This window comes from Caretta caretta, chromosome 9 (assembly GCF_965140235.1).
Source record: "Caretta caretta isolate rCarCar2 chromosome 9, rCarCar1.hap1, whole genome shotgun sequence".
Lineage (NCBI taxonomy): Eukaryota > Metazoa > Chordata > Testudines > Cheloniidae > Caretta > Caretta caretta.
In genome coordinates, this window is record NC_134214.1 from 82,129,270 (window position 1) to 82,152,864 (window position 23,595).

Consider the following 23,595-nt stretch of genomic DNA (forward strand, 5'->3'; position numbering starts at 1 on the left):
GGGGGGAACAGGGGGTAGGTGGGAGGGGGCAGTGCACTGAGAAGAGGGGGTGGGGGGAATTTGGGATGTGCAGGGCTGTGGCGGCCAGAGAAAGAGGCAACTTTCCCCAGCTCCAGGGCTGCGGCTGCCGGGGAGAGACGGCCCTCCTCCCCAGCCTCAGCTCAGTGGCTGCTATGGCAGGGGAGAGACCGCCCCCCCTCCTTCCCAGCCCCAGCTCAGGGGCTGCGGCGGCGGGGGAGAGACACCTCTCCTTCCCAGCCCCAGCGTGGGGGCTGCCGCGGCGGGGGAGAGAGGCACCTCCATCGCATTAGAAAGGTAAGACTACTGATATGAAAATCTGAGTTGTGTGCTTTTATGTGTAGAACAAAAAAGGTTTATTTTTTTATATATATAGTGCTTTTACCCAAAGCGCTTTACAATAGTTAGCTAATGGTACAAACAACATTTGAAAAGATCATTAAGTGGTCCGCCGAGACCCTCAGCAATTTTCAAGTGGTCCACGAAAAAAAAAAAAGTTTGAGAACCACTGTTTTAAGAAATTCCCAGTGACTGAAGTTACAACACGCCTGTGCAGGTTATTCTTACTGTGACTGGGAAGAGCTGGCTTGTGAGATGTGAGTCTGAATACAGGGCACATTAACACCAGCTTTGCATGATGTGCATTCATTTGTGGAGGTGTGGGAGTTATGATGCCTATTGCCAGGTACCTGAGAGAATCTAATCATATACGCTATTGCTATGCAACTTTGGTGGGTTTCTGAAAGGTGATGGCAGGTGGCAGAGAATGTTAGCAGGCTGTCTTCCATTAAGCCATTTGATTTGCTTTAACCTTCACATTTCTATAGCATCCATCTCCATGGTTTCTGAGTGCTAAAGATGCTTTCTTAGATTGGCATGGTGGATATTCATGGTGGTGTGTTCTGCTCTTTGCAAGGTCCTAGTATTAGGACCTCTGATTTCTAAGGTGCCCATCACCGTGGTATCTAAGCATCATTTTGCTAGTCTTGAGTTTTCTCTGCCTACTCAGTGGAAGAAAGGGATGATCTGCAAAGAGGAGGGAATTCAGAGGGGAGCAACCAAATGCTAAAAGGACTGATTTACAAATTGAGATTAAATGCAAAGTAATGCACATTGGAAAACATAATCCCAACTATACATATAAAATGAGGGTGTCTAAATTATCTGTTACCACTCAAGAAAGAGATCATGGAGTCATTTTGGATAGTTCTCTGAAAAGATCCACTCAATGTGCAGCGGCAGTCAAAAAAGCTAACAGAATGCTGGGAATAATTAAGAAAGGGAGAGATAATAAGACAGAAAATATCATATTGCCTCTATATAAATCCATGGTACACCCACATCTTGAATACTGCATGCAGATGTGGTCGCCTCATATCAAAAAAGTTATATTGGACTTGGAAAAGATTCAGAAAAGGGCAACAAAAATGATTAGGGGTATGGAACGCCTGCCATATGAGGAGAGATTAATAAGACTGGGACTTTTCAGCTTGGAAAAGAGGCGACTAAGGGGGGATATGCTGGAGGTCTATAAAATCATGACTGGTTTGGAGAAAGTAAATAAGGAAGTGTTATTTACTCCTTCTCATAACACAAGAACTAGGGATCACCAAGTGAAATTAATAGGCAGCAGGTTTAAAACAAACAAAAGGAAGCATTTTTTCACACAATGCATAGTCAACCTGTGGAACTCCTTGCCAGAGGATGTTGTGAAGGCCAAGACTATAACAGTTCAAAAAAGAACTAGATAAATTCATGAAGGATAAGTCCATCAATGGCTATTAGCCAGGATGGTCAGGGATGGTATCCCTAGCCTCTGTTTGCCAGAAGCTGGGAATGGGTGACAGGAGATGGATCACTTGATGATTACCTGTTCTGTTCAAACCCTCTGGCATTGGCCACTGTCGGAAGACAGGATACTGGGCTAGATGGACCTTTGGTCTGACTCAGTATTGTCGTTCGTATGTTATGTTCTGAGCCAAATCTATTTCATTTGGCTACTAAGGGTATGTCTACACTGTAATTAAAAACCCGTGGTTGGCCCATGCCAGCTGACTCAGGCTCACGGGACTCAGGCTAAGGGGCTGTTTAATTGCAGTGTAGACCTTCAGGCTCAGGCTGGAGCCCGGGATCTAGGATCCTGTGAGGTAGAAGGGTCTCAGAGCTCAAGCTGCAGCCCAAGCACGAACGTCGACACTGCAATTAAAGAACCTCTCCTGCCGAGCCCAAGTCAGCTGGCACAGGCCAGCTGCGAGTGTCTAACTGCAGTGTAGACATGTCCTAAGTGGGAAGGAAAACACCAAGGAGGGAGAGAAATACATGGGATGATGCACAGGAGTTTATTAGGAAGTTATGGGAAGAAAATTAATAATTTGGCCAGACAGCAGGAAAAAACTGCAAATGGGTTTGCTTTTCAACTGTTATCCAAGGGAACAGGTAGAAGCCCAAGTGCTTGAGATGCTTAAAACTAGAACAGGCAAAGCAATGGAGAATGAAAGGACAATTGGCCCCAGGATGGATGAAATATATGAGGTCTTTTCCCACCCCAGTTTCTATGATTCCAATTGTGTCATGACAAGGTGACTGAGCATAAATAAATAGAGCTTGATCCTTTTATATCGTAGCAGTCAAAAAAGCAGCAGCAGGATGTGAAGGTACAAGGGATACCATTCCTCGGGGGTCAGAGGCCTGCAGCTGGTTGGCACTGCACCTGAGAAAGAGCTGGAACTTCGGTAGCTGATCCTTACGAAGAGAGGGCAGCAGGAACTGGCGTGAGAACTGCCTCTACAAAGCTGAGGGGCATGGGGCTGTGCTCCCAATGGGCAGCTACTGGAGCTGCTGCAGAGAGGAATTGCTCCAGAAACCAAAAGGGCAGAGGGGAGACTGTATGGAGGCTCTGAGGTAAGAGCCAGGAAAGTTTGAAGTTACTGAAGTCACTGAAGTTACTGATGGGAGGGACACATCTGGGGAGGGGCCTGCACAGACTTTGAGAGAGGAGGGTGCAAGGTTTTGATTTGTTTGTTAATGAGGCTTAAAATAAAACAGCTAATCCTGCTGGACACTGCTTCCCCGGGTTCCTTGAGCGAGCTCCGAGTTAAGCCATCCAGTGAATGGACTTAGCAAGAGTGAAGTCTGGGCTGATAGGAGGAGGGCGCTAAAAGATAGGTCCCAAACTTTTTGCAAAGCAGAAAGTGCTATTTGTGTATTATTCAGATATCATTCTGGCTAGGAATGTGCTGCATACACCCCACACGCCCTGTCACACATTCATACAAACAGGAAAGCTGGCCTTCCTCACTACTTTATTCAGGTTCTTTTTTCTTGGTCCTTAAAGAGGGCAGCAGATGAATAGGCTCTGTTCAGTGCCTGTGCGGTTACAAGACAGCATGGGCAAGTATAAAATAGATATGGTTTTCCCATTCATTCACTGTTCCCTCGCTTTAACAGGCTGAGGAGTTCCTCAAAGGCCTGAAGTGAGTTGCTCTGTGTGTTTCATGACTCATCCTGCTCTACACCAACACATAACTTAATCCAGGTTTATTCCTTTAGGTGCCAATAATCACAATCTGAGCTGCTTGGTCAAATTAAGAGGAGTGTCAAATTCCAGCGAGGTCTCTTTTAGATAAGCCAAATTCATCCCTGCTGCAACTCCAGCAAGGTCAATTCAGTTACGTCAGGGGTGAATTTGGTCCTCTGTGGTTTATATCCTCACCTTGGGGAGATGAGCCTGGTTTGAGGATTATTTGTTCAGCATGAAACATTAATGGCACATGATGCCAATGTAAGGATCATGCCAGTGATGGCTGTAGTAGACCTCACTTGCAAATTCACTGACCGTGAGCATGTGCACAGATTGTGCTTTTAACATGAAGAGATGTGCATCACTGTCAAGAGATGTCTAAGGAATTCCAATGGAAGACAAAGGCAGCAAAGAGCAGTATATTATTCTTGACACACTGGGCTAGATTCTCCTCTCACTTTCTGGACACCAGAGAGACACTAGTGTAACTCCACTGACTTCAATGGACTTACTCCATATGTACATCAGAGAGGAGCAAAATCAGGCCTATTGACAACTCTGGGAAATCTTTGCAAAATGTTTCACTTCAGCACAGCTCTGCTTAGGGAGCCTTCAACATAATTCAGCCATTGGTTAGTCTGATCCTCCAATTAATATGCTGGTCAAAATGCTAAGGACAAGGAGGCTTTTTTCATTTTAAAAAATGTCCTCTCTGTTTTGGGGTTCTTTTTTTGCAAAATTGTTGACATTTTCAACTTTTTTGCAAAAAAATAAAATAAAAATGCCATGCCTTTGCTTTTATATTTTGATTCAAAATATTATCAAAACCATTATCTAAGTGGTTATCTAAATATTCTATTTACTCCAAAATGGGCTGAACAAAAAGTATCAATAATCATTTTGATACTATTTTTTCAATATTTGTATCAAAAATGGTATGAAAAAAATGGTTCCACTTTGAACACTTAGAAATGAAACCAACTTTGACATTTCAAAACTTTTTGCAAAACTACTTTCTGCCTAGTTCTGTTGATGTGATCCAAACCTCAACAATGCTACCACATTATTTTCCATAATAAAAGTGTTTGACTATGGAACACTTTGCTTTTAGGTTGTTGCTGCGATCCCAGATCAGGGTGGCAGTGACCACAGTCTAACTGTCACCTGAAGGCTATTTGATGACTGCAGAATGAGTTGGTGTATCTCCTTGTGAACAAATGTCAATATTGCTAAAATGCCACCAGAACTGGAACCAATTGGCAACCTCATTGTTACTCTCAGCAGAGAGGCTGAGGACGGAATGAATATGGACAGAGAGCTATATTTTAAAAGGGGTTCCTCTATTTAAGGGTTAAGGTGATATAATGTCTTGTTGCTCCCGATTCCATACCTTTTCTGTGGATACAGAGGACTTAAAACACTAGGGATGTTAATCCATCCATTTTTAACAGAAATAAACACACTCTTAAATCTCTTTCCAACCAGAAAGAACCCAAGAATGTGAAAACCATAAATAGCCCCAGACAGACAAACCATAAACCTCTTAAAATCTTTATTTTCTTTTTATTACCACATGCATATAGTGTCATCAGTCTGGGATTATGTTGTACAACATTTTTTAACAAATGTAGTTACAAGCAGTTTTCAAATCTTTACAGTTTTCCTCTGTAGATTGTACAGAAGAAAATTCATTTTGCAACCATATAGTTCATACCTTTCTTTGATAGCATCAAGACAGGTAGAACTCACAACACTGGGAAAAATACACTTGCTTACATTTAGTAACTATGTACAGTGGATAGAGAGAAGCAGCAACACGTACTGAGCTATTGACTAAGTGCACATAGTTAAAAGACCCCCTTAGACAGTGAACATCTCTTTTACGTCAACTATATAATAATGCAAATCAGTAATCAAGACATATCTTGAAGCATGTGCAAACTCACAAGGTGGAGATAACTTTCTCCTGTTAATCACTTTTACCAAACGGAAATTCAGTTTTAAAAAAATAATACTTAAGTTTTAAAAAGTAAAAGCCATTATGTGAGCCTACGAGACACCAACGTAATTGTGCTGGATCTCCCATTTTGCTCAGTCTATTAGATGTCCCAATAACGCAATGTATGCAGAAACAGTGTTCCAATTGTATGGTTAAAGTTAGATGAGGCCTTCCTCACAGACTGGTCTGGTGTGTAATACGTCCCTAACTTGCTGCCATCCCATTGGTTTACTTGCTGATATCACACCCAGAACCACTCTTACGGAACAAAAGGGAAGTATCTTGCTTGTGATGGAAAATCTGCAGTCACATTTCATAATCAGCATGGCTACAACTCACACCTGCTCACTGAGCTTCCTCTGGCAAAGCTAAACAAACATGAAGGAACACATTGTGTACACGAATGCACAAGAGGTGGGAAGGGCAAACAGAAGTCCCGCCCCCCCCGGCCTTTGCACACCCTCACAGGGACCAGCCACAGTGGATGTCCTTATGCTCCGCCAAATATATTCTAGGTCAGTGGTTCTCAAAACCGGTCTGCTGCTTGTTCAGGGAAAGCCCCTGGCAGGCCGGACCGGTTTGTTTACCTGCTGCATCCGCAGGTTCAGCCGATCACGGCTCCCACTGGCGCGGTTCACTGCTCCAGGCCAATGGGGGCTGCGGGAAGCGGCGCGGGCCAAGGGATGTGCTGGCTGCCGCTTCCCACAGCCCCCATTGGCCTGGAGCGGTGAACCGCAATCGGCCGAACCTGCGGACGCGGCAGGTAAACAAAGCAGCCCGGCCCACCAGGGGCTTTCCCTGAACAAGCAGCGGACCGGCTTTGAGAACCACTGTTCTAGGCTCCCAGCCCCTCTCTTAGCTGCCAGGAGCTTGTCTCTCACAGGAGGTACAGGGCATGTGATGCTCCCAGTCCCAGGGTATGCTGAGGCCTACAGGGGCTCCCTCTCTGGCAATGCAATTTTGCACAGCCCCCTTCTGCAGGACCCAGCATACTAGGACAATTTAGCCCTTAGTAGTAGTTCTTAGAGGATAAAAGGGGTTCTTGAATTATACTCCAGAGCCCAGTGGTCTGGAAATGCTCCCAGTTCTGCTATCTCTGGGTATGTGGCCAGGAGAGACACAGACCAGCTGGGAGATATGTCATTATCCACCATTCAAAGAAGTAGTTTAATAACTGACCTAGCGATCAAGCTACTGTAACTAAGGGGCCAGATCAGAGCTCTGTTTTCACGCAGCCCTGACTCAGGGAGAGCTCCCTCCGACGGCAGTTGAAGTTTGGCCCAAATGAGGACTGTGTATAAGTGTTAAATAATCATTCATGAAGAGCCAGTGATTGCAGATGTAAGCGTGACCTTACAGTGTGAAACTAAGCCCCGTGCAAGTCATTCCCTGTAGCCCCAAGCACTCCACTCAGGAGCCAGTGCTCCCCCTGCAAGGGCTGATGGCAACTCAAACACCCCAGAGCAGCGCAGAGCAGGTTGGGGGAGAGGGGGATCAGAATGGGTGCCCCAGCAGGGCCAAGAAAGAGACCTGGTTAATATGCTCGTTTGGGATTTGCCTCTCTGCACATACAGAACTGTACTGATCAGGGGCCTTTACCAGAGATTTTCCTTCTTTCCCAAAGTTTTGCAGAGTTGGTGTATCCCTCCAAGTGTCCAGTCCTGGGGTGGCTCTTACTGATTTTTTATTCAGTCCCCGTTTGGTTTTACCAGAAGAATAAACAACACAGCCCCTCCCCAGGGGAGCTGATTAGTCTCACTGATTGTTTAGTTACAGCTGTGCTAACAGGCCCAGCTGAGATCACAGCCCCGCTGTGCAAGGCATTGTACACGCATATAGTAAGAGATTGTCCCGTGAAGCAGAAGAGTTGATGGGCCCAATCCTGCCTGACTGTACTCACATCAGTAGTGCTTAGGCACACAAATAACCCGACTGAAGTCAATGGGATTACTTGTGAAAAGAAGGGTAGCAGCAGCCTCTAGTCCTATGGTCATCACCTCTTTGTTGCCATAGGTCACTGCATTATTCCTGTGACGTGTCAGTATTATGAGTAGTTATTAAGTGCTGTGGGTGGATATAGTTCTGCATGAACACCCATCTCATTGGAACAGTGATATTTGGGAATGATGTCACCAGCACATGGGCGGAGCCAGGCCTGTATGTTGTCCCACGTACCATGTGTGTCACTAAGCAGCCAAGACACTGTAATAGAGTTTTCACTTTTTTTGTTTTAAAGAAAAGCTTGCAGTTTGCCTTAAATCATTCTGATTTTGTTACCATAAAGCGCAATCCATTGATTAGTAATAATGAAAGAAATTGTTTGCACTGAGCAACATTTGTGAATGGATTCACTGGCTTGATTTGGGACCTACATGTGTTGCGTAGAAATCCAGACTGATTCCATGGACTGAATTCTGGCTCATCTTGTGCATGGACACCTGCCAGAAAACCACTGCCCAAATCCATGCAAGTCACATGGTGGAAGATGGCAGCTTCAGTTCTGGCTCCCCTGAAAATACTGTCTGCAGACAGAAAGCTCCGCAAGGCTGCTGAAAAAGGAATACTGGAGGATCATAACAGGGCACGGCCAAAGGACAGGGGGCACAGAACACATGCTCGTAAGCATATGCGTATGTGGCTGAACCAGCTGCACGATGGCCTCTATGCACAGTCCTCTCTGCAATTGATTCCCACCCCGAGATGGAAGAATTTATGGGGAGGGCTTTGCGTTGGCCACAACCAGAATAAAGGCTTAGAGCAATGCTACGTTCAGTGAACAGATGGAATCATGGTTGATATTGTGTTGTAGTTTGTGAGGCACGGATCTCTTTGTGGGAGGGGGAAGTTGATGTTTCACTGACATCTGCAGTGCTGGTTCTTCCCCACCCCCCCCCAAGACACCCCTTTCCTGGTAGCTGTACTGGAAGGAAAAGTTAAATCTTGGGGACACAACCACTGGAAACAAAAATGAAAAGTTTACCACCTAGGTACAAATCTTAGTGCTTCTGAGGACTGTGGTATAATCCTCACCAGCAAAGTGTGACTCTTACTGGCTGGACCATGAACTTTGGCTTATGAGTCTTGGTCCTCTTGTGTAAGCAGTAAGGGCTGCTGCTAGTAAATAGAGAGCGTCCAGATTCAATCCCTGCAGCCAACCTGCATTACACTGGGTTAACTCTGAATGGCTGGATTGAGGAGCAGTCAAAATAGAGCCCAAACACCATATGTAGCCCTCCAGCTCTTCTGATGCAACACAGCCCCCTACTCAGAACTGCAGACACCTTCATAGCAACGGGTGTTCTTCACAGCCCCAACAGGCCCCGGTGTAGCAGCCAACTGGCAGCCCCCAGCTTCTGTTTGTTCCTGTCATCACCCTGGCTTAACAGGGACAAAAGGAGACAGGCCCAGGGCACAGCAAAAATAACAGGAAGTCTCAGGCTGGCAAGCTGAGCTCAAGGCGGGTGATATGGGCCCAGTACTAGTGAGATAAATGGTAAAATTCCTATTTGCTTGAAGGGTCGCATGAAGAGCTCCTGTGTAGGCATAGTCAAAAGCAGAAAGTTAATCTAGACTGACTGTGTGGGTCTACCTTGGCTCTGTGTGTAGTTTCCCAGCCCGACCCACACTAGCTGAGAACCCTACAATGCTATGTGCATGCATGTCATTTCCTGGTCCTGCGTGTTACTGATGATTTCATATAACCATCCCTCTCTCCCCTGCTCCTTGGAAATGTAATGTCAATTTCCATAAAAGGCACTTGTGTCGATAATGAATTTTGCTAATGCAGCATTTCCCAATTTCTTTCTAGAAAAAGAATGTAAAACAAGAGTTCTAGCAACCATATATAGCACAGTGAAACCTCTCAATACTGTGAATAAGCAGTGGGGAAGAGTCTCATAGTACGGTCAAACTAGCACTATGTGAGTGTATCATTCCAAATTCTCCACGGGCATGTCAAGCTGCTTAAAAATGGAGAAAGGTTATTAACATGGGGAAGTCTAAAGCACTCCTAAAAAAATTGTTTCAGGGAAAGGTTTTAGCTACTTTAATATCCAATCAAAGCCAAATAAAGAGTTTGCATTGGTGATGAATCTGACCAGAATGGAATGAAAATCTTAAACTTCTCTATATGGAAATAACTACTGAAAAAAAATCACTGAGAGCAATGATATTATTTGCAGTGACACTGAGGCTTTGTGCCAAAGATGCACACACCAGCAAACACTCCCCACCCCAGCACTGAAATAACAAGAAACGGAAATGTAACCAAGTGCACATTGCCATGCTCCTGGGGAAAATATGAAGGGAGACTGGATTTCACACCTGTGCAAAGGGAGGGCTCAACACCTATTGCATCACTTAAACTCCAACTTGTGGGATATAAGTGATTCCTTGGGCTGGGCTTCTGCACAGGAAAGAATTTCACCCACAGTGAGCGGAGTATGGATACTAAGCACATATGCTCCACTCCCGCCCCGGTGAGAGTCTCACAGAGATGGATAACTTCATAAAAATGCAGACATGATAAGAAAAAGAGATGGAAACTTTTACTCCGTATATTCCCTGCCACCCAAGGAGTCTGCTGTATCACACTGCATTTAACAAAGGTGTCAAACATGTAGGCAGCTCATTGTCAGTTTCATTCTAGGTGGAGGAAGTGTGAGCCATATCATTTGCAAGTATGGCCTTGAAAGCTTCACATTGTTTACCTGCCTTCATTTCATTGGATTCTCTCTCTCTGCTCCCCATTGGTTTTCTACAGTTTATATCAATCCTTGTTAGTAGTAACTGGTGCCAGCACTGTGTAGTTTTCTCCCAGTAGGCACTGAAATTGTCAGTTTCTGGGTCAAAAGTTACTAGGATGTGGAGAGAGCTGCCAAGACACTTTTTGAAGGAGCAGCAAAGAACATTTCAGTCTAGTTAAGCACAGATGGAATCCAGTAAGTCTCATTATTACAGCTCTCATCAACACGCTGCAATAACAGATCATTAATTTGTCCCCTTACACTACTTTATTCATGATTATATGACAAGGAAAGGAGTTCAGTCACTTACTTTCAGAAAAACTATCTTGAACCAATGACAGTGACCTTTCTGTCAGGCATTGCAGGTCTCATCCTGTCACCCAAAGCTCTAGGAAGTTTTGCCTGAGCAAGGGGGACACTTAATCCCTACATATTTATAATCACATCATTCTTTCTCTGTGGACAATTACTTACAATGGCCTGGTAATGAAATGGAATCAACCCCCTGTGCCTAAACGGAGCCCCATTGTCTTAACCGGGTTTCACAAGAGCTCAAGGGTCTGTTTGCCTGGATCTCATTACAAAATCTAGATGAAATTTACCCCTTTGAAGATGGCCAGCACAAAATCTATGCTTGGATCTAAGGGCAGGAACTAGGTGAAATTCACAGTCTGTGCACCACTTCACTCTCAGTTCAGCCCTGTTTGAAGACACAGGGGCCATAAGTGGGGCTCAGGAACTCGTGTGAATTTCACTCTTTTGGAACCTGCCTCTGAACATTCATTCATCCAGCTCTCACCCACTCCCAAAGCAGCAGCAGCAGCACAAAACTTTGGACAATCTCCTGGTCTTATGTGAGTATTTTTCCACTTTGAAAAACACTATGTTAATTAAAAATATAGATGTTTTAAAAATCAGTAGTAAAACAATACAATGTAAAGTGCTCCTGAAATGCAATCACACCACTGTGAGAGCATAGGCGATAAAGTCAAGAGAAAGAGATGGGCTTCATTAAAGGATTTTGCCCCCCTCGATATGCTGGGGGGAAGAGTAGAGTTTAATACTGCAGTGTTTCTCACTTCAGAACTTTGGCCCTTTGTGTAGCACCTTTCTTCTAAGAATCTCAAAGATTGATTGATTAATTAATCCTCATAACACTTCAGTCAGAGAGGTGAGCATCAGACCCATTTTCCAGATGGGTAAGCTGAGACACAGGGAAATGAGTTGCCTACAGCTACAACAGTATCCAGTGAATCAGTGGCAGAGCCACAATTAGAACCCCGGAATTCTGACGCCCAGTCATTCGCTGGAACAACCAGACCACATTCCGTAGAAGAAATCTTTATGCCCTCAGTTTTCACCCATGGTAACTTCATTGGGCTTAGTCAAAGTCAAATTTGTTTTTACTCTTTTATGAATAGTCTTGTGGAAAAAGTGTCTCTCTTTGTACCAAAAGTACCTAGCATGGATGTCAGGTATAGGCAAGCATGGATTACAGGCTAAAAAGTTACTGCTCATCAGCTTCAGTGGGAACTAAGACCGTTCAACCACGATAGGGCCTCCAGACAGTGAGGCATTTCCTAACACGGTGATGGACAGAATTTCTTCCTGAATCACATTTTTTTGTACTGTCTGCTCAACTCCCTCAATTCTTGCTTCCCCATTATTTATAGCCCAATTTCCAAGAGTGGCTACTCATTGGGAGTGCCCAGGTTTTGGATGGCCAACTTGAGAACATATTAGACTTGGTTTCCAGAGGTGCTGAGAGCTCACAACTCTAGCTGAAGGCAATGTGAGCTGCAGAGCCTCAGTACTTCTGAAAATGAAGCTGAACAGTCTCAAACTGGGCACCCCGCCTGGAGCCACCCAAAATCAGCAGCCGCTTTTGAAAATGTAGCCTTGATCTAATACCGTGTGACTTATGGATGGTCTATGACGGACTTCCAAGTGGTCCACAGAAGTGCATCCTTTTCCCTGTTAAAACACCTCCCATGCTTCAAGCAGTAACATTTTCCACACACTGCAGCCTTGTCCAGCACTGGTTTTGGGCTACCACTTTCCAACAAAAACCAATTTGTTTTTTTACCAACCAAGTTTAAAAAAACCTCTCCAAGCACCTCTCCTTCTCTGCAGCTGCTTCATGTCTTCCTTTCTCGGGTGTTTCTTTGGGGGGTAAAGTCAATCTTTATCACATTTCCGGAATACATTAAAACCAGAGAGGGGCAGCAAACACAAAGGAGGCCAGAAACAAACTGCAGTGCCACTGGAACGACTATGGTTGTAATCACCAAAGCGAGATATGGACCTAATAAATACAAAGTCTCATGCCTAGGGAAGGGAAATAAGAAGGAGAGATACAAAATGGGGGGACGTGCAACAAAATTGCTACATTAGACAAGTGTATTTTCATCTTCTCTCTTTAATTCTGTCCTTCTAATAATTTCTCATGCAACTAACTGCCAAAAGTTTCCATAAGGAGGTTTAGTATCAGTTCTGGGAGGCCAGTTGTGGGGAGGTACCCATGAGAGGGTGACCATCTTAAGGAAAGGTGCATTGTGTGGGAAAGGGTGAGAACCCACTAATCATTCGCACTTTACATCTTCAGAGCTCTGTGCAAACTCTGACTAACAGAGAAGAGATTAGACCAGCTAATGTGCCAGTTTTGCCTCCCAAGGACACTGTGGTGCGCTGCATTCCATCTGCCTGGCCATATTTTCTCCACATATTTCATGGAGTGATAGTTCATCCTCCCTTCCTTCCTGTGACACATTCTCCTCTGTCCTGGGTTCTCCAGTCAGAGCTTCCTACACCACAGAAGGAGATGATTAGGGAAGATCAAATCATCTCTTGTTTTGTTTACCTTGGAAGCATTTCTGAAACCTCAAGCTATTGGAGTCTTGAGGGCTTACTCAGGGAAAATAGCCCATTAAAACTAATACACACTTTGCCTCAGCAAATGACTGCAGGATCAGTCACTTGGGCAAGGCTCAATCTGGAGAGGCAATCCTAGACAACTCACTGAAGGAAAATCAGACCTGGCTAAAGACCCTTCTAGATCTTAAATAAAGATATTAGGGGTCAGCTATCTACAAGTCTGACCTTGCCTGTAATGCCCAAGGAGAAACATTCCTTAAGGGCTAACTGAACACAACATGAATGTACAGACAGAATCCCAATGGGAACCAATCTCACCTCTTGATATACAGCCTTAATAGGAAACCCTGCGTACATTTAATGCATCATGATCATTATTTATCAGGTCTAGAAACTATGGAGTGAAATCATGCAGCTAATTAGTCAGATTCAAAAGCTAAACATATCAGACTATGACAATCCTTGAATTTCCTTAGATATTAAATTGACATGTGATTTAAATTGTCATGTTCTGGATGCATGCACAACGTACTAACGTTATTGACCATCCAAAACAATAGAGAGAGAGAGATCAAATCCTGGCCTTGTGTAATACATTATGTGTGTGTTTTATAGATTAAAAAAAAAGCCAACTAGAAAGCATGTCTTTAATCGTACTGAACACAGGGTTTCTTCTCCACATTTATCTTACATTATCTGACGTACAAATTGTTCTTTTGCATTAAGGGTTATATATACTACACAAAGTACCCCAATGCGCTAAGCAGACAGTGCAAAGCATAGTCGTAGGGGTTAACCGTGCCAGTGGAGTTCATACATTGAGTGTGCCCCTGGGAGCTGTGAGGATGTACCACTGAAACCCCCAGCTAGGCATTTCTGAAAATTCTGCAGGGAAGCAGGCAAGCAGGATGTGCTTGGTCCATGTAGTCAAACTGCTGACACACGTTTCTGCAACCGAACAAGCAGACTTTAGCACTTGGGACCAGATTTTCAAAGGTAGTTATGTGCCTTGCTTGCTTAGGTGCTTTTGAAAGTCCCACTTGACATCTAGCTGCATCTTTAAGTGCCTGAATACCTTTGAAAATCTGGCCCTTGATTTTTACTGTCTTATCTTTGGCCATGTGTAAATATTCATATTGTTTGGCGGGGAAGATTAACCCATTATCTTTTGAGTCTATGACTAGCTCTACCTCTAATCCATTATTCCTAGCAGTGAGTATGATAATGAACACTCTTGGAAAGGAAATAATGTACCCAAGCAAGCAAGGCACCTGAATACCTTTGAAAATCTGGTCCCAAGTACTAAAACCCTTGAAGTATACTGTACTAGAATGTGATGGATGCTCTGTGTTAGTCTGTGCTGTGACTAACCTCTGACATCCTCTGGCCACATGTTTATTCTCAACTATGTCAGTGTACCATCAAAAGTACATGAATTGTTTACTACACCAATAAGCTGTATACCCCTTACTATCCATGCTCTATGATAGACTAAACATCACCATCACCTGCATGTAGAATACTTCTTCTCAGCCAGGCATGATTCATGTACGGAATGATACCAAAAAGGGAAAAGCTAATGGTACCAGGTAAACTAGACCCCATTTTTAGTGCTGCTATACGGTGCTGGAAAGGCAACTCTGGGGCCAGCTGCGGGGAGGTACCCATAAGTCTACAAAGGAGTGTTAGCACAAACACTCCCAACTTACCACCCATGTGTTGCAACCTTCACCCGGATAGACCCCTTCGAGGGGTGACAGGTTTGTTCAGTCTCCAGTGCCTAATCAATCAGTCTCACTATTGAGGCTCCCAGCTAGGCATGAGTGCCAGCTGTGATGGTGTTTGTGAAATGGACATCTTTACCTCTACTTTGGGCTATGATGGATGAAGGACCAGCATGACTGCCTCATTCAGTGCAAAGCAAGAAAGACAAATAAAGGCAAAATATGTCTGGGAGCACAGATACCAGTTTTAAAAATACATAGTATTACTTCCCAGGGCAACACTTCTAGCACTTTAATAGATGCTGAGAAGCCTAAACTGCCAATCTCACCCTAAACCCCTGGCTCACTTGTGCTCTCTCTTTATTCAGGCACTAATGAGTAATTACAATGTAGTGGCAGGGTAATTAATGACACCACAAATAGCATCTAATTAGATGGTAAATTTATGAATGTGTAAATGATTGATCTTTTAAAGTGCAGTGCAGGTTATATGATCTCTACGTTAAACTGCAAGCTCCTCAGGACAGCGTCCTGTCCTTTTATTTTTGTCCGTAAAGTGCCACGCTGACCTGTGATGCCATAAATAATAATAACGGTAAATACAATCCCGCTGATTGGATCTAGTGACACAGGACCAGAGCCTCTACCATGCACAGAGCCTGAGAGCTCTGCAAAGGAAAGTTCCTTAGGGTTGGAATGCCTCTCCTGGGACCACAGAATGGCAGGGGAGCTGATGCTGCCAGGCATAGGGGAGCCTCTGCAGTCACTGGGATCCACTGGCCACACCCTGAAAACTCCCCTCACAAACCTGCTCAAGGTAGCTTTGCTCTGCTAGGGCTGTACATTCATTAGCCTTGCAGTGCTTCTCTCTGCACAGTAGACTCTTGTTCTGTGCCATCGTGTCCAGGACTTTACTACAGTCCTGACCTGAGTCAGAAGATTTGGTCCACATTAATCCATAGGAACAAGTAATTTCAAGAGAGAACAATCCAGTGCTGGTGGACATATGAACTAAGACAAGCCCCACAAGTCACTCATCTCTAATATCTATGGTTCTATCAGTGTGTAATTACATGGCACTTACCACTAAAGCCTAAGTAAAGTTATTACAGGCCTGATCCTGAAGCCCTTATTCAGACAAGGTTCTCATTGACTTCAATGGGTGTGAGTAAGGACTGCAGGACCAGGCCCACAGTTGCACAACATTTATGCCCCAGTACCATGAAGTGTCACCTGTTCTGAGAAATTGCTAGCACATCACTCAAACGTAAAAGTATCAGTGTGCCGAAAATGCAGGAGAGGGGGGAGCTTCTCTCAGCTAAAACAAGTAGCTACTGGTTACACTGTCAGGCAGCTTTAAAAAGAGCTAAAGATAGAAGATTTATGAGGTCAGAGCTCTCTGGAGAATCCAAACTAAATATTATGTTTGGTCACCAAAAGCAAAGCCTTTAAGGGACAGGACATCTTCAAAAGTAGGAGCATTTGAGCAATATGATGGTAGCTCTTCCCCAGTTTACTGCATCACAACAGTATTCTTCAAATCCTCAGAGGAAGGTTGGAAAATAAATAATCCCTTGTCTTTCAGGTAATGATCCTGTGAGAACCGCTAGGCTCAAGAGCCTGATCCAATTCTCACTGAAGTCAAGGGAAAAACAGGGTCTGATGTCTGAACCTGCCCTGCCCTGCACTTTCCATTCACTTCAACAGGAGTTGGATCAGACTTCAGTAACATAATTAGCCATGGAGAATAGACCTCATTTATGGAAGATCTACCTCTCTATCTCTGGGATACTCATCACCATAGTAACTAGTCATTTCCCAGGAAGATCTGCACAGACACATCCCTTGTGGACTCCATGGAGTAGATGCTTCAACTGATTCTCCATAGCAGGCTCAACATAATGTATTTATTTTTAACTGGCTACAGGATATCTCATGTGGTAAATAAACTGAATACAGTTTCCCCTGTATGCAATCTTTTATTTACTATTTTTAATCAATGTCCATAAATTGGCAGGCATGACAAGACTCATAAAATGCTCTCACTAGGTAGGTCCAGGTTGTTAAATGTTTGGCATAGTGTGATTGTGTGTTGTCAGTAAACTATCAGGCTCTCTTTTAACATGACACATTACACCTTAATGTATAGTGGATTTTTGCTCAGCCTGCTTCCGATGTACTTGACAGAGAGGAGAAATTCAATCAGCTGTGACCTGGATTGTACTTTTTACTGGCTGCCAAGCTAGATAAAATATTTAAATATTCACTTTTATATCACCCCATCTGGGGACTGAATGTTTCTGGTTGTATAACGTAGCCTGGCCTACTTTTAGCAGTGTATATGGAAACAGGCACACATATACAAAATATTTAAAACTAGGAGTTTATGGGCCCTATTCTCAGCTGGTGTAAATTATTATAGTACCGTTGACTTAAATGGAGATACATCAGTATACACCTGTTGAGGATCTGGGCCTATATACATTTGATTTGATACATAATGTAGGACTTGGGACAAAAATATATTAATTCTGCCTAACAAAACTATATAAGGACCAATCCACTGAGGTGCTGAGCCCCTCAAGTCAATGGCAAATGAGGATGCTCACCCCCTTTGTAGGATCAGGCCCATAGAAAACATGTATGGTCCGATGGAGTAACTCAGTGTTGCTCCACAGAAGTCAGGTGAACTGTGCCAGTTTATGGGGATCTGGCCCATAAACTCTTAGTGAGCTGTGATTCTCCTGCTTTGCTTGCAGAACTTTGTGTAGGGAATGTGCTTATGTCTGAGGGGGAGTGATGGTTCTAGCCAGAGCTGCAGCAAAAGGACAGCAACATGTGCTCTGAATCAGGTGGTATTTATGAGGGAGAGGAGGGGAGCATATGGCACAAGCACGTAAATAGATATGGAAGGAAAAGCAAGTCCACTCGACTGCTGTGAGAGGGTTCACGGTGGCATTTTGTCTCTGCAAACAGCACAAGTGCGCACCTACCCGCATGCACTGAGTAGATATAGCTTTAAAAGCGTCTCTGTTAAACACCCCACCATCCAAAAGACTTTGTCCCTTAGGCTGCTGTGCAACAACAATGTGGCCAAATGGACTTTCGGAAAGATGGCTGGTGTGACCCCAGAGAGAACAAAACACTCCAAAGCTGTGTGCTAGGAAATATACTACAGGATCAATCCTGGCATGGGCCTGATCAATCTTACTACAGCTACTCCTCAGTGGATTGCTTAGCACAACACATAATGCAACTACAGCTATAAACACAAAAGAGAGGGGCCAATGGTGGCCAGCGGTGCTCCAGCAATGGACTGGAGTTGTTAAGGAGACGGAACAGGCTGGGGATCAATCCCCCTAGTGCAAGAGCAACACAGGGCCAACGTAAGCAGCCAATACACTACCCTCCTCAATCGCAGCACATAAGGGCCCCTTTCTACTCTGGCCATCGCATGCCAGTGTAGGAAGAGGTGTCCCCATATCACTCACTCTCGTGGGCTGTAGCGCAGCCTACAGACAGCCACGGGGATGGTGCTGTGAGTGAGAATAGCCCCTCTTCGAGTTCACACCAGGAGCTGTTTCAGCTCCCATAGCAAGCCAGAATCTGGGCAGTGCAATGCTGACATAAAGCCATGTGCTCCGGGGCTGTGACCTGTGGGCTATGCCTCTGTCTCCATGTGTGTCTGTCCCCACAGTTCCTAACCAAGATATGTCTTCCTATGTACAGCTTTGAGGGCTAATCTTGCTTCTTCTGAAACTACCAGGGGTTTTGCCACTGACATCAAAGGGAGCAGAATCATAGAGTCATAGACGTGTAGGACTGGAAGGGACCTCGAGAGGTCATCTAGTCAGGGCCAGCTCTAGGTTTTTTGCCACCCCGAGCAAAAAATTTGCCACCCCAAGCTCTGAGAGCGCAACTGCCCAAGCAAAAAAAATAAATAAATAAAGGGTGGCCAGAATGCTGCCCCTGGAATTGTGCCGCCCCAAACACGTGCTTGCTTTGATGGTGCCTAGAGCCCATCTAGTCCAGTCCCCTGCGCTCAAAGCAGGGCTATGTAATAACTAAACCACTCCTGACAAGTGTTTGTATAACCTGTTTTAAAAGCCTCCAGTGACGGAGATTCCACAACCTCCTAGGCAATTTGTTCCAGTGTTTAACTACCTGACAGGAAGCTTTTCCTATAATGTCCAACCTAAACTACCTTTGCTGCTTAAGCCCATTGCTTCTTGTCCTATCCTCAGAAGTTAATGAGAACAATTTTTCTCCCTCCTCCTTTTAACAACCTTTTATGTATTTGAAAAGTGTTATCATGTCCCCTTTCAGTCTTCTCTCCTCCAGACTAAACAAACCCAATTTTTTCAATCTTCCCTTATAGGTCATGTTTTTCAGACCTTTCATCATTTTTGTTGCTCTTCTCTGGCCTTTCTCCAGTTTGTTCATATCTTTCCTGAAATGTGGTGCCCAGAACTGGACACAATACTCCAATTGAAGCCTAATCAGCATGGAGTAAAGCGGAAGAATTACTTCTCATGTCTTGCTTACAACACTCCTGCTAATACATCCCAGAATGATGTTTGCTTTTTGTGCAACAGTGTGAAACTGTTGACTCATATTTAGCTTGTGATGCACTATAATCCCCAGATCCCTTTCTGCAGTACTCCTTCCTAGGCAGTCATTTCCCAGTTGGTCCAGATCATTATGAATTTTAATCCTATCTCCCAGGCCACTTTATGCCTGAAAGCAGGTGTGCCGGTTTGGAGAGAGGCCCCAGCTTTGGTTTGTTATGATGTCTTATGAAAGGCCATGTCAACAATGCTGGAGAAAATGATCAACTAACATCTTGGGTTGTGCAAATGACAACAAACCCATTGCAGAGCCAAGTCCTATCTTCTAGTTCAGGCCAGGCTCCCATGAACTAGTGAGTTTTGCTTGAGTAAACTGGGCAGAGTCTGGCCCTGTCACAGGTAGGAGCCAATCTGTGGTGTGCAAGACTGTGCACCTGATTCTGATGTCATAAGCCAGAGTAAATCAGGAGTAACTCACTGAAGTTAATGGAGCTACACAGGTATGAAACCAGTGAAAGTAGAGCAGAGTCAGGCTCTGTGGCTTTAAGACACAGCTCACATTTGCAAAAGTGAGAAGGGTAGTGGTCTGCGCTCTGGAGGCCATTCCCTCAGGCACTGTGCCTACAATGCCTCACCTGACACCAATATCCTTCTCTGCATTAGAGTCCCCACACCTTGCACATCCAGCGTGCAAGGGCAGGGACTGTGCCGAGGCCCCACACAAGGTCATAAGGGGAAGTCTCCTTGCAGCCTTTTCCCTTCCTGAGGTGCCATGTAGCCCTCAAGTCAAAATCCCCCTTCCTCTGCACTCACACACAACAGGGCCAATGTTCAGGGGCTGTTGCCAATCCCATCACTGCTTTATCACAGCCATGTGGGCCAGCTGATATAAACCTACGATCAGTACCAAAGATAAAGGCAATTACTAAATCTCGTTAGCATTCACTTTATGTCTGAATATATTATGTTTTTCATCTTACACATCAAGCCCATCAGTCTGGGATTTCTCTTCATTTGTCGGTCACATCAAAATCATGCATATATTAACAACACCATATAATAAACACTTATGTGGTTTTGTATATGTTATTTTTAATGTACAAGGCTTTTCCTGACCTTGCAGTAGGGGTCTAATCCTACTCGCCTCACTGAGGAAAGCAGCATCATTGACTTCAGTGGCGCTACTTGCCTGAGTAAAGAGATCAGGGTTTGGCTTGCAGCTTCCTACCTCTGTATTTTCCATTTCTCAGGGAGGGGGTTGCCTGCTAGTTCTTAACAGAGACAAGATGATGGTAGGAGCAAGAGCCTTTGGTGTAACTACTGCATACCAGGACTTCCCAGCTCAACAACACGGCACCAGCTCTTTCTATATGTGTTTAACATTCCCATTGCCCCCGGAGCTGCAGCTGAGCTGTTGGGTCCTCTGTTAATGCCACTGAGAATCTGTGTTGCATCCTGCTGGGTTGTTGTCTTGTTTTCTTTCTCCTTTCCTGTTGCTGGTCTGACATGTGCCGTCTAGCTGCAGTTTTTCAGGAACTATTGCTGCTTGGTTAGAATAGCGAACCCCCTCGCCCCCGCTCCCTGCAAAGCGGGCTGGCTCAATAGCAGCATTCTCTAGTAGATAAGGGTGAATGGTGGCACTAGCCAAATGGGACCCTATTCAAAGTGACACTTGTGGGCTCCAGCCAACGTTTTCCCTGCCCTTCACCAGGTCTTCCTGCCTGCAGGCACCCCAGGCATTCTCACTCCGGCTGACCACTAGCTGCCTGTATCCTTCCCTTGGCTTTTTTCAGTCACCTGCATGGACAAAGAAGCCAGAGGGTGGAGCCAAAGTGTAAGCTTCCTGTTACCGGGAGGGAAATAAGAGAATCCAGTTTCATTCACCACCCATGAGTCAGACAAGACTGTGGATGGGGAAGTGGAAATGGTGAATTTGCTGATGTGTACGTGTGTGTCCCTGGAACACTGGGGCCCTATTTGACCATATCATACAGACTCAAGGGTGACACTGGCCAGTTTTCTATTGGTCAGAATCCATTTCCTGTTCTCTTGTAGTTTTCAGAACTGACTGTGGGTTTTCAATATTTCCCATAGGATCCCTTTGGATTCTCAGGGCTTCTCCCTTAGTATGCATGAAAATGCTTTTATGAATCACTGTCCATTTGGATTAATAAACCAAATACTATTCACTGGTGTTTTCAGCATCTTAACTCAGGGCCTGATCCTGCCAATCTTACTCATCATCCCCCAGTTCAGAGTCATTGTCAGGTTTGCTGTACTCCACCCCGACCCAGTACCACTGCTCTTGGAGTACAGTACTATTCAGCCTGAGTAAAAGTGGAAGAATTGTTCCCTCAATAACTATTTCAGGAATAAGATTGAATTCGCCTCAATTGTACAAGGAGATTCTCAGATACTAGAAACTGAAAATCAAAATTCAACCCAAAGGGACAAATATTGCTCCCTACTAACTCCAGTGGGGTTGCTTTGGTGCAGCTGAGAGTTATATTTAGCCTGGTTAATTTTATTTCAAATAATAATAAGGTGATACAACAATAGGACAGCACTGTCAGCCAGTTATTTCTAGGCCTTCAGAATCTTTCTTAGACAACTTAAATCTATTGCAAGGTTCTTTTCTCTTTAAGCTGACTTTATCCCTTTCTACTCAGTAATGAGTGCTTTGTTTCTTGGCTGATGGCAAGAGAAGAGCAGGTTTACACTAAACTTTCCTTTCATGCTCTTCTCCAGGGAATCTGAGTGCAGAGAGGGAAATATAACCATGCCACAAACATCTGTGCCACCCCAGGATGTGCTCTTAAAAGTGAAACTGGGAGACAGCAGAGAACTCTCCTTTCTGACTGTCAGAACGCAAAGCTAACGACATTACTTTAAAGGGAAAACAGACTCTTTCTGCATGTAACTTTCAGGGCAACGAACAGAGCTTTTCCCTGGTTCCTATGGTCCAAATCCCAACAATTTTAAACATCTGCAGAAAATACAAACAAGTGAATTGTGATCTCTAGACACCTAAGACCATGTGGCTGTATTTGCTATGGGAACAGGATGCTTTTTCAGGAGCTTTTCATTATAAAATTAACATCTGGCCAAATAAGCAGTGCTGTTTCTGCAGTTTTGTTTCTCTACAAACACATGCATGGGGCCAGCTTGTGATTGCCGCCACCCTAGTGTAAATCTAGAGTAACTCCATTGATCCTCACCTCATTGTGTTCTCAGCATTATTAAAGTGTCATCGCCACACCTGGCGAGATTCTGGGCCTATGGCTGTTATTACTGCTTTTAAAGCATGTCCCACCAATGCACACTCTCCACTGACAACACTGCCATCATTTTTTCAGCAATGCAACATGGTGTAAAAGCAAAGCTCCTGAATAAGCCACACTAACTGCTGACGGCGGTCAGCATTCGCTTTCAGGGAAGCCCAGCCATGCACACCTTCTTGTGGAGAAGCAGGGAGGGGGGAGTACACTCCAACACAGCATTCTGAGCTCTCTTAATCTGACCACTCATTGTCGTCCAGCTCCGAGTCATCGTCGGATTCGCTGTACTCCACTGCAATCCTGCGGGACAGGATAGTGGCTACATCATTGCCAACTGGCTCCTTCTTCGCCTCCTGCTCCCACTGTTCCTGGACTTTCCGGAGTTGAATTCCTGCAGTAGAGAGGAAGGAAAATCTCCAAGGTCAGCAAGAGCAGCTTACTCCCATTGTCTATATAAGCATGTGTGATGGCCACCCAAAGAGTGAACCAGGGACCTTCAGAACTAAAAGCATTGGCTGCTGTAGCTTAAACTACTGCTCCCTAGCTGGTGCTGTAGCTGACTCATCTCCTCTATGGATCTGGCAAAGAGGAGGACCTGTAAAAATCCACCCGCCTGCCCACCAGTGGGCTCCACGGGGCTCCAGAGCCACAGCCTGCCTGTCTGCCTCCCTCCCTACTGTTCAACCCAGCATTGTTCGCAGAAATGAAGAAGGAAAAGGCATGTTAGATCATGCTGTCCACCGCTTTCTCCATGGTGCCTAATGCAAGCTTGTTCCCTATTGGGCATTTGCTTGTGCTCTGTGCATCCCGGTTTTAAACATCCTGAATGATGGGGCTTTCCCCCACGTTCCCTGGGAAGCTGCATGCAG

The 23,595-nt window shown here is 44.7% G+C and overlaps 1 protein-coding gene across 3 annotated transcripts in view; it reads right to left on the bottom strand.

Annotated features, from left to right (window-relative positions):
* Positions 1-5,075: 5,075 nt before the first annotated feature.
* LOC125642517 (actin-binding protein WASF3-like) overlaps positions 5,076-23,595 on the bottom strand; it is a 63,913-nt gene continuing 45,393 nt past the window's right edge. For all 3 annotated transcript variants that reach the window (XM_048864048.2, XM_048864046.2, XM_048864047.2), the window contains exon 9: positions 5,076-23,117. In XM_048864048.2, the coding sequence (XP_048720005.1) occupies positions 22,960-23,117 (158 nt within the window). In that variant the 3' untranslated portion in view covers positions 5,076-22,959. The remainder of the gene's footprint in view (positions 23,118-23,595) is intronic.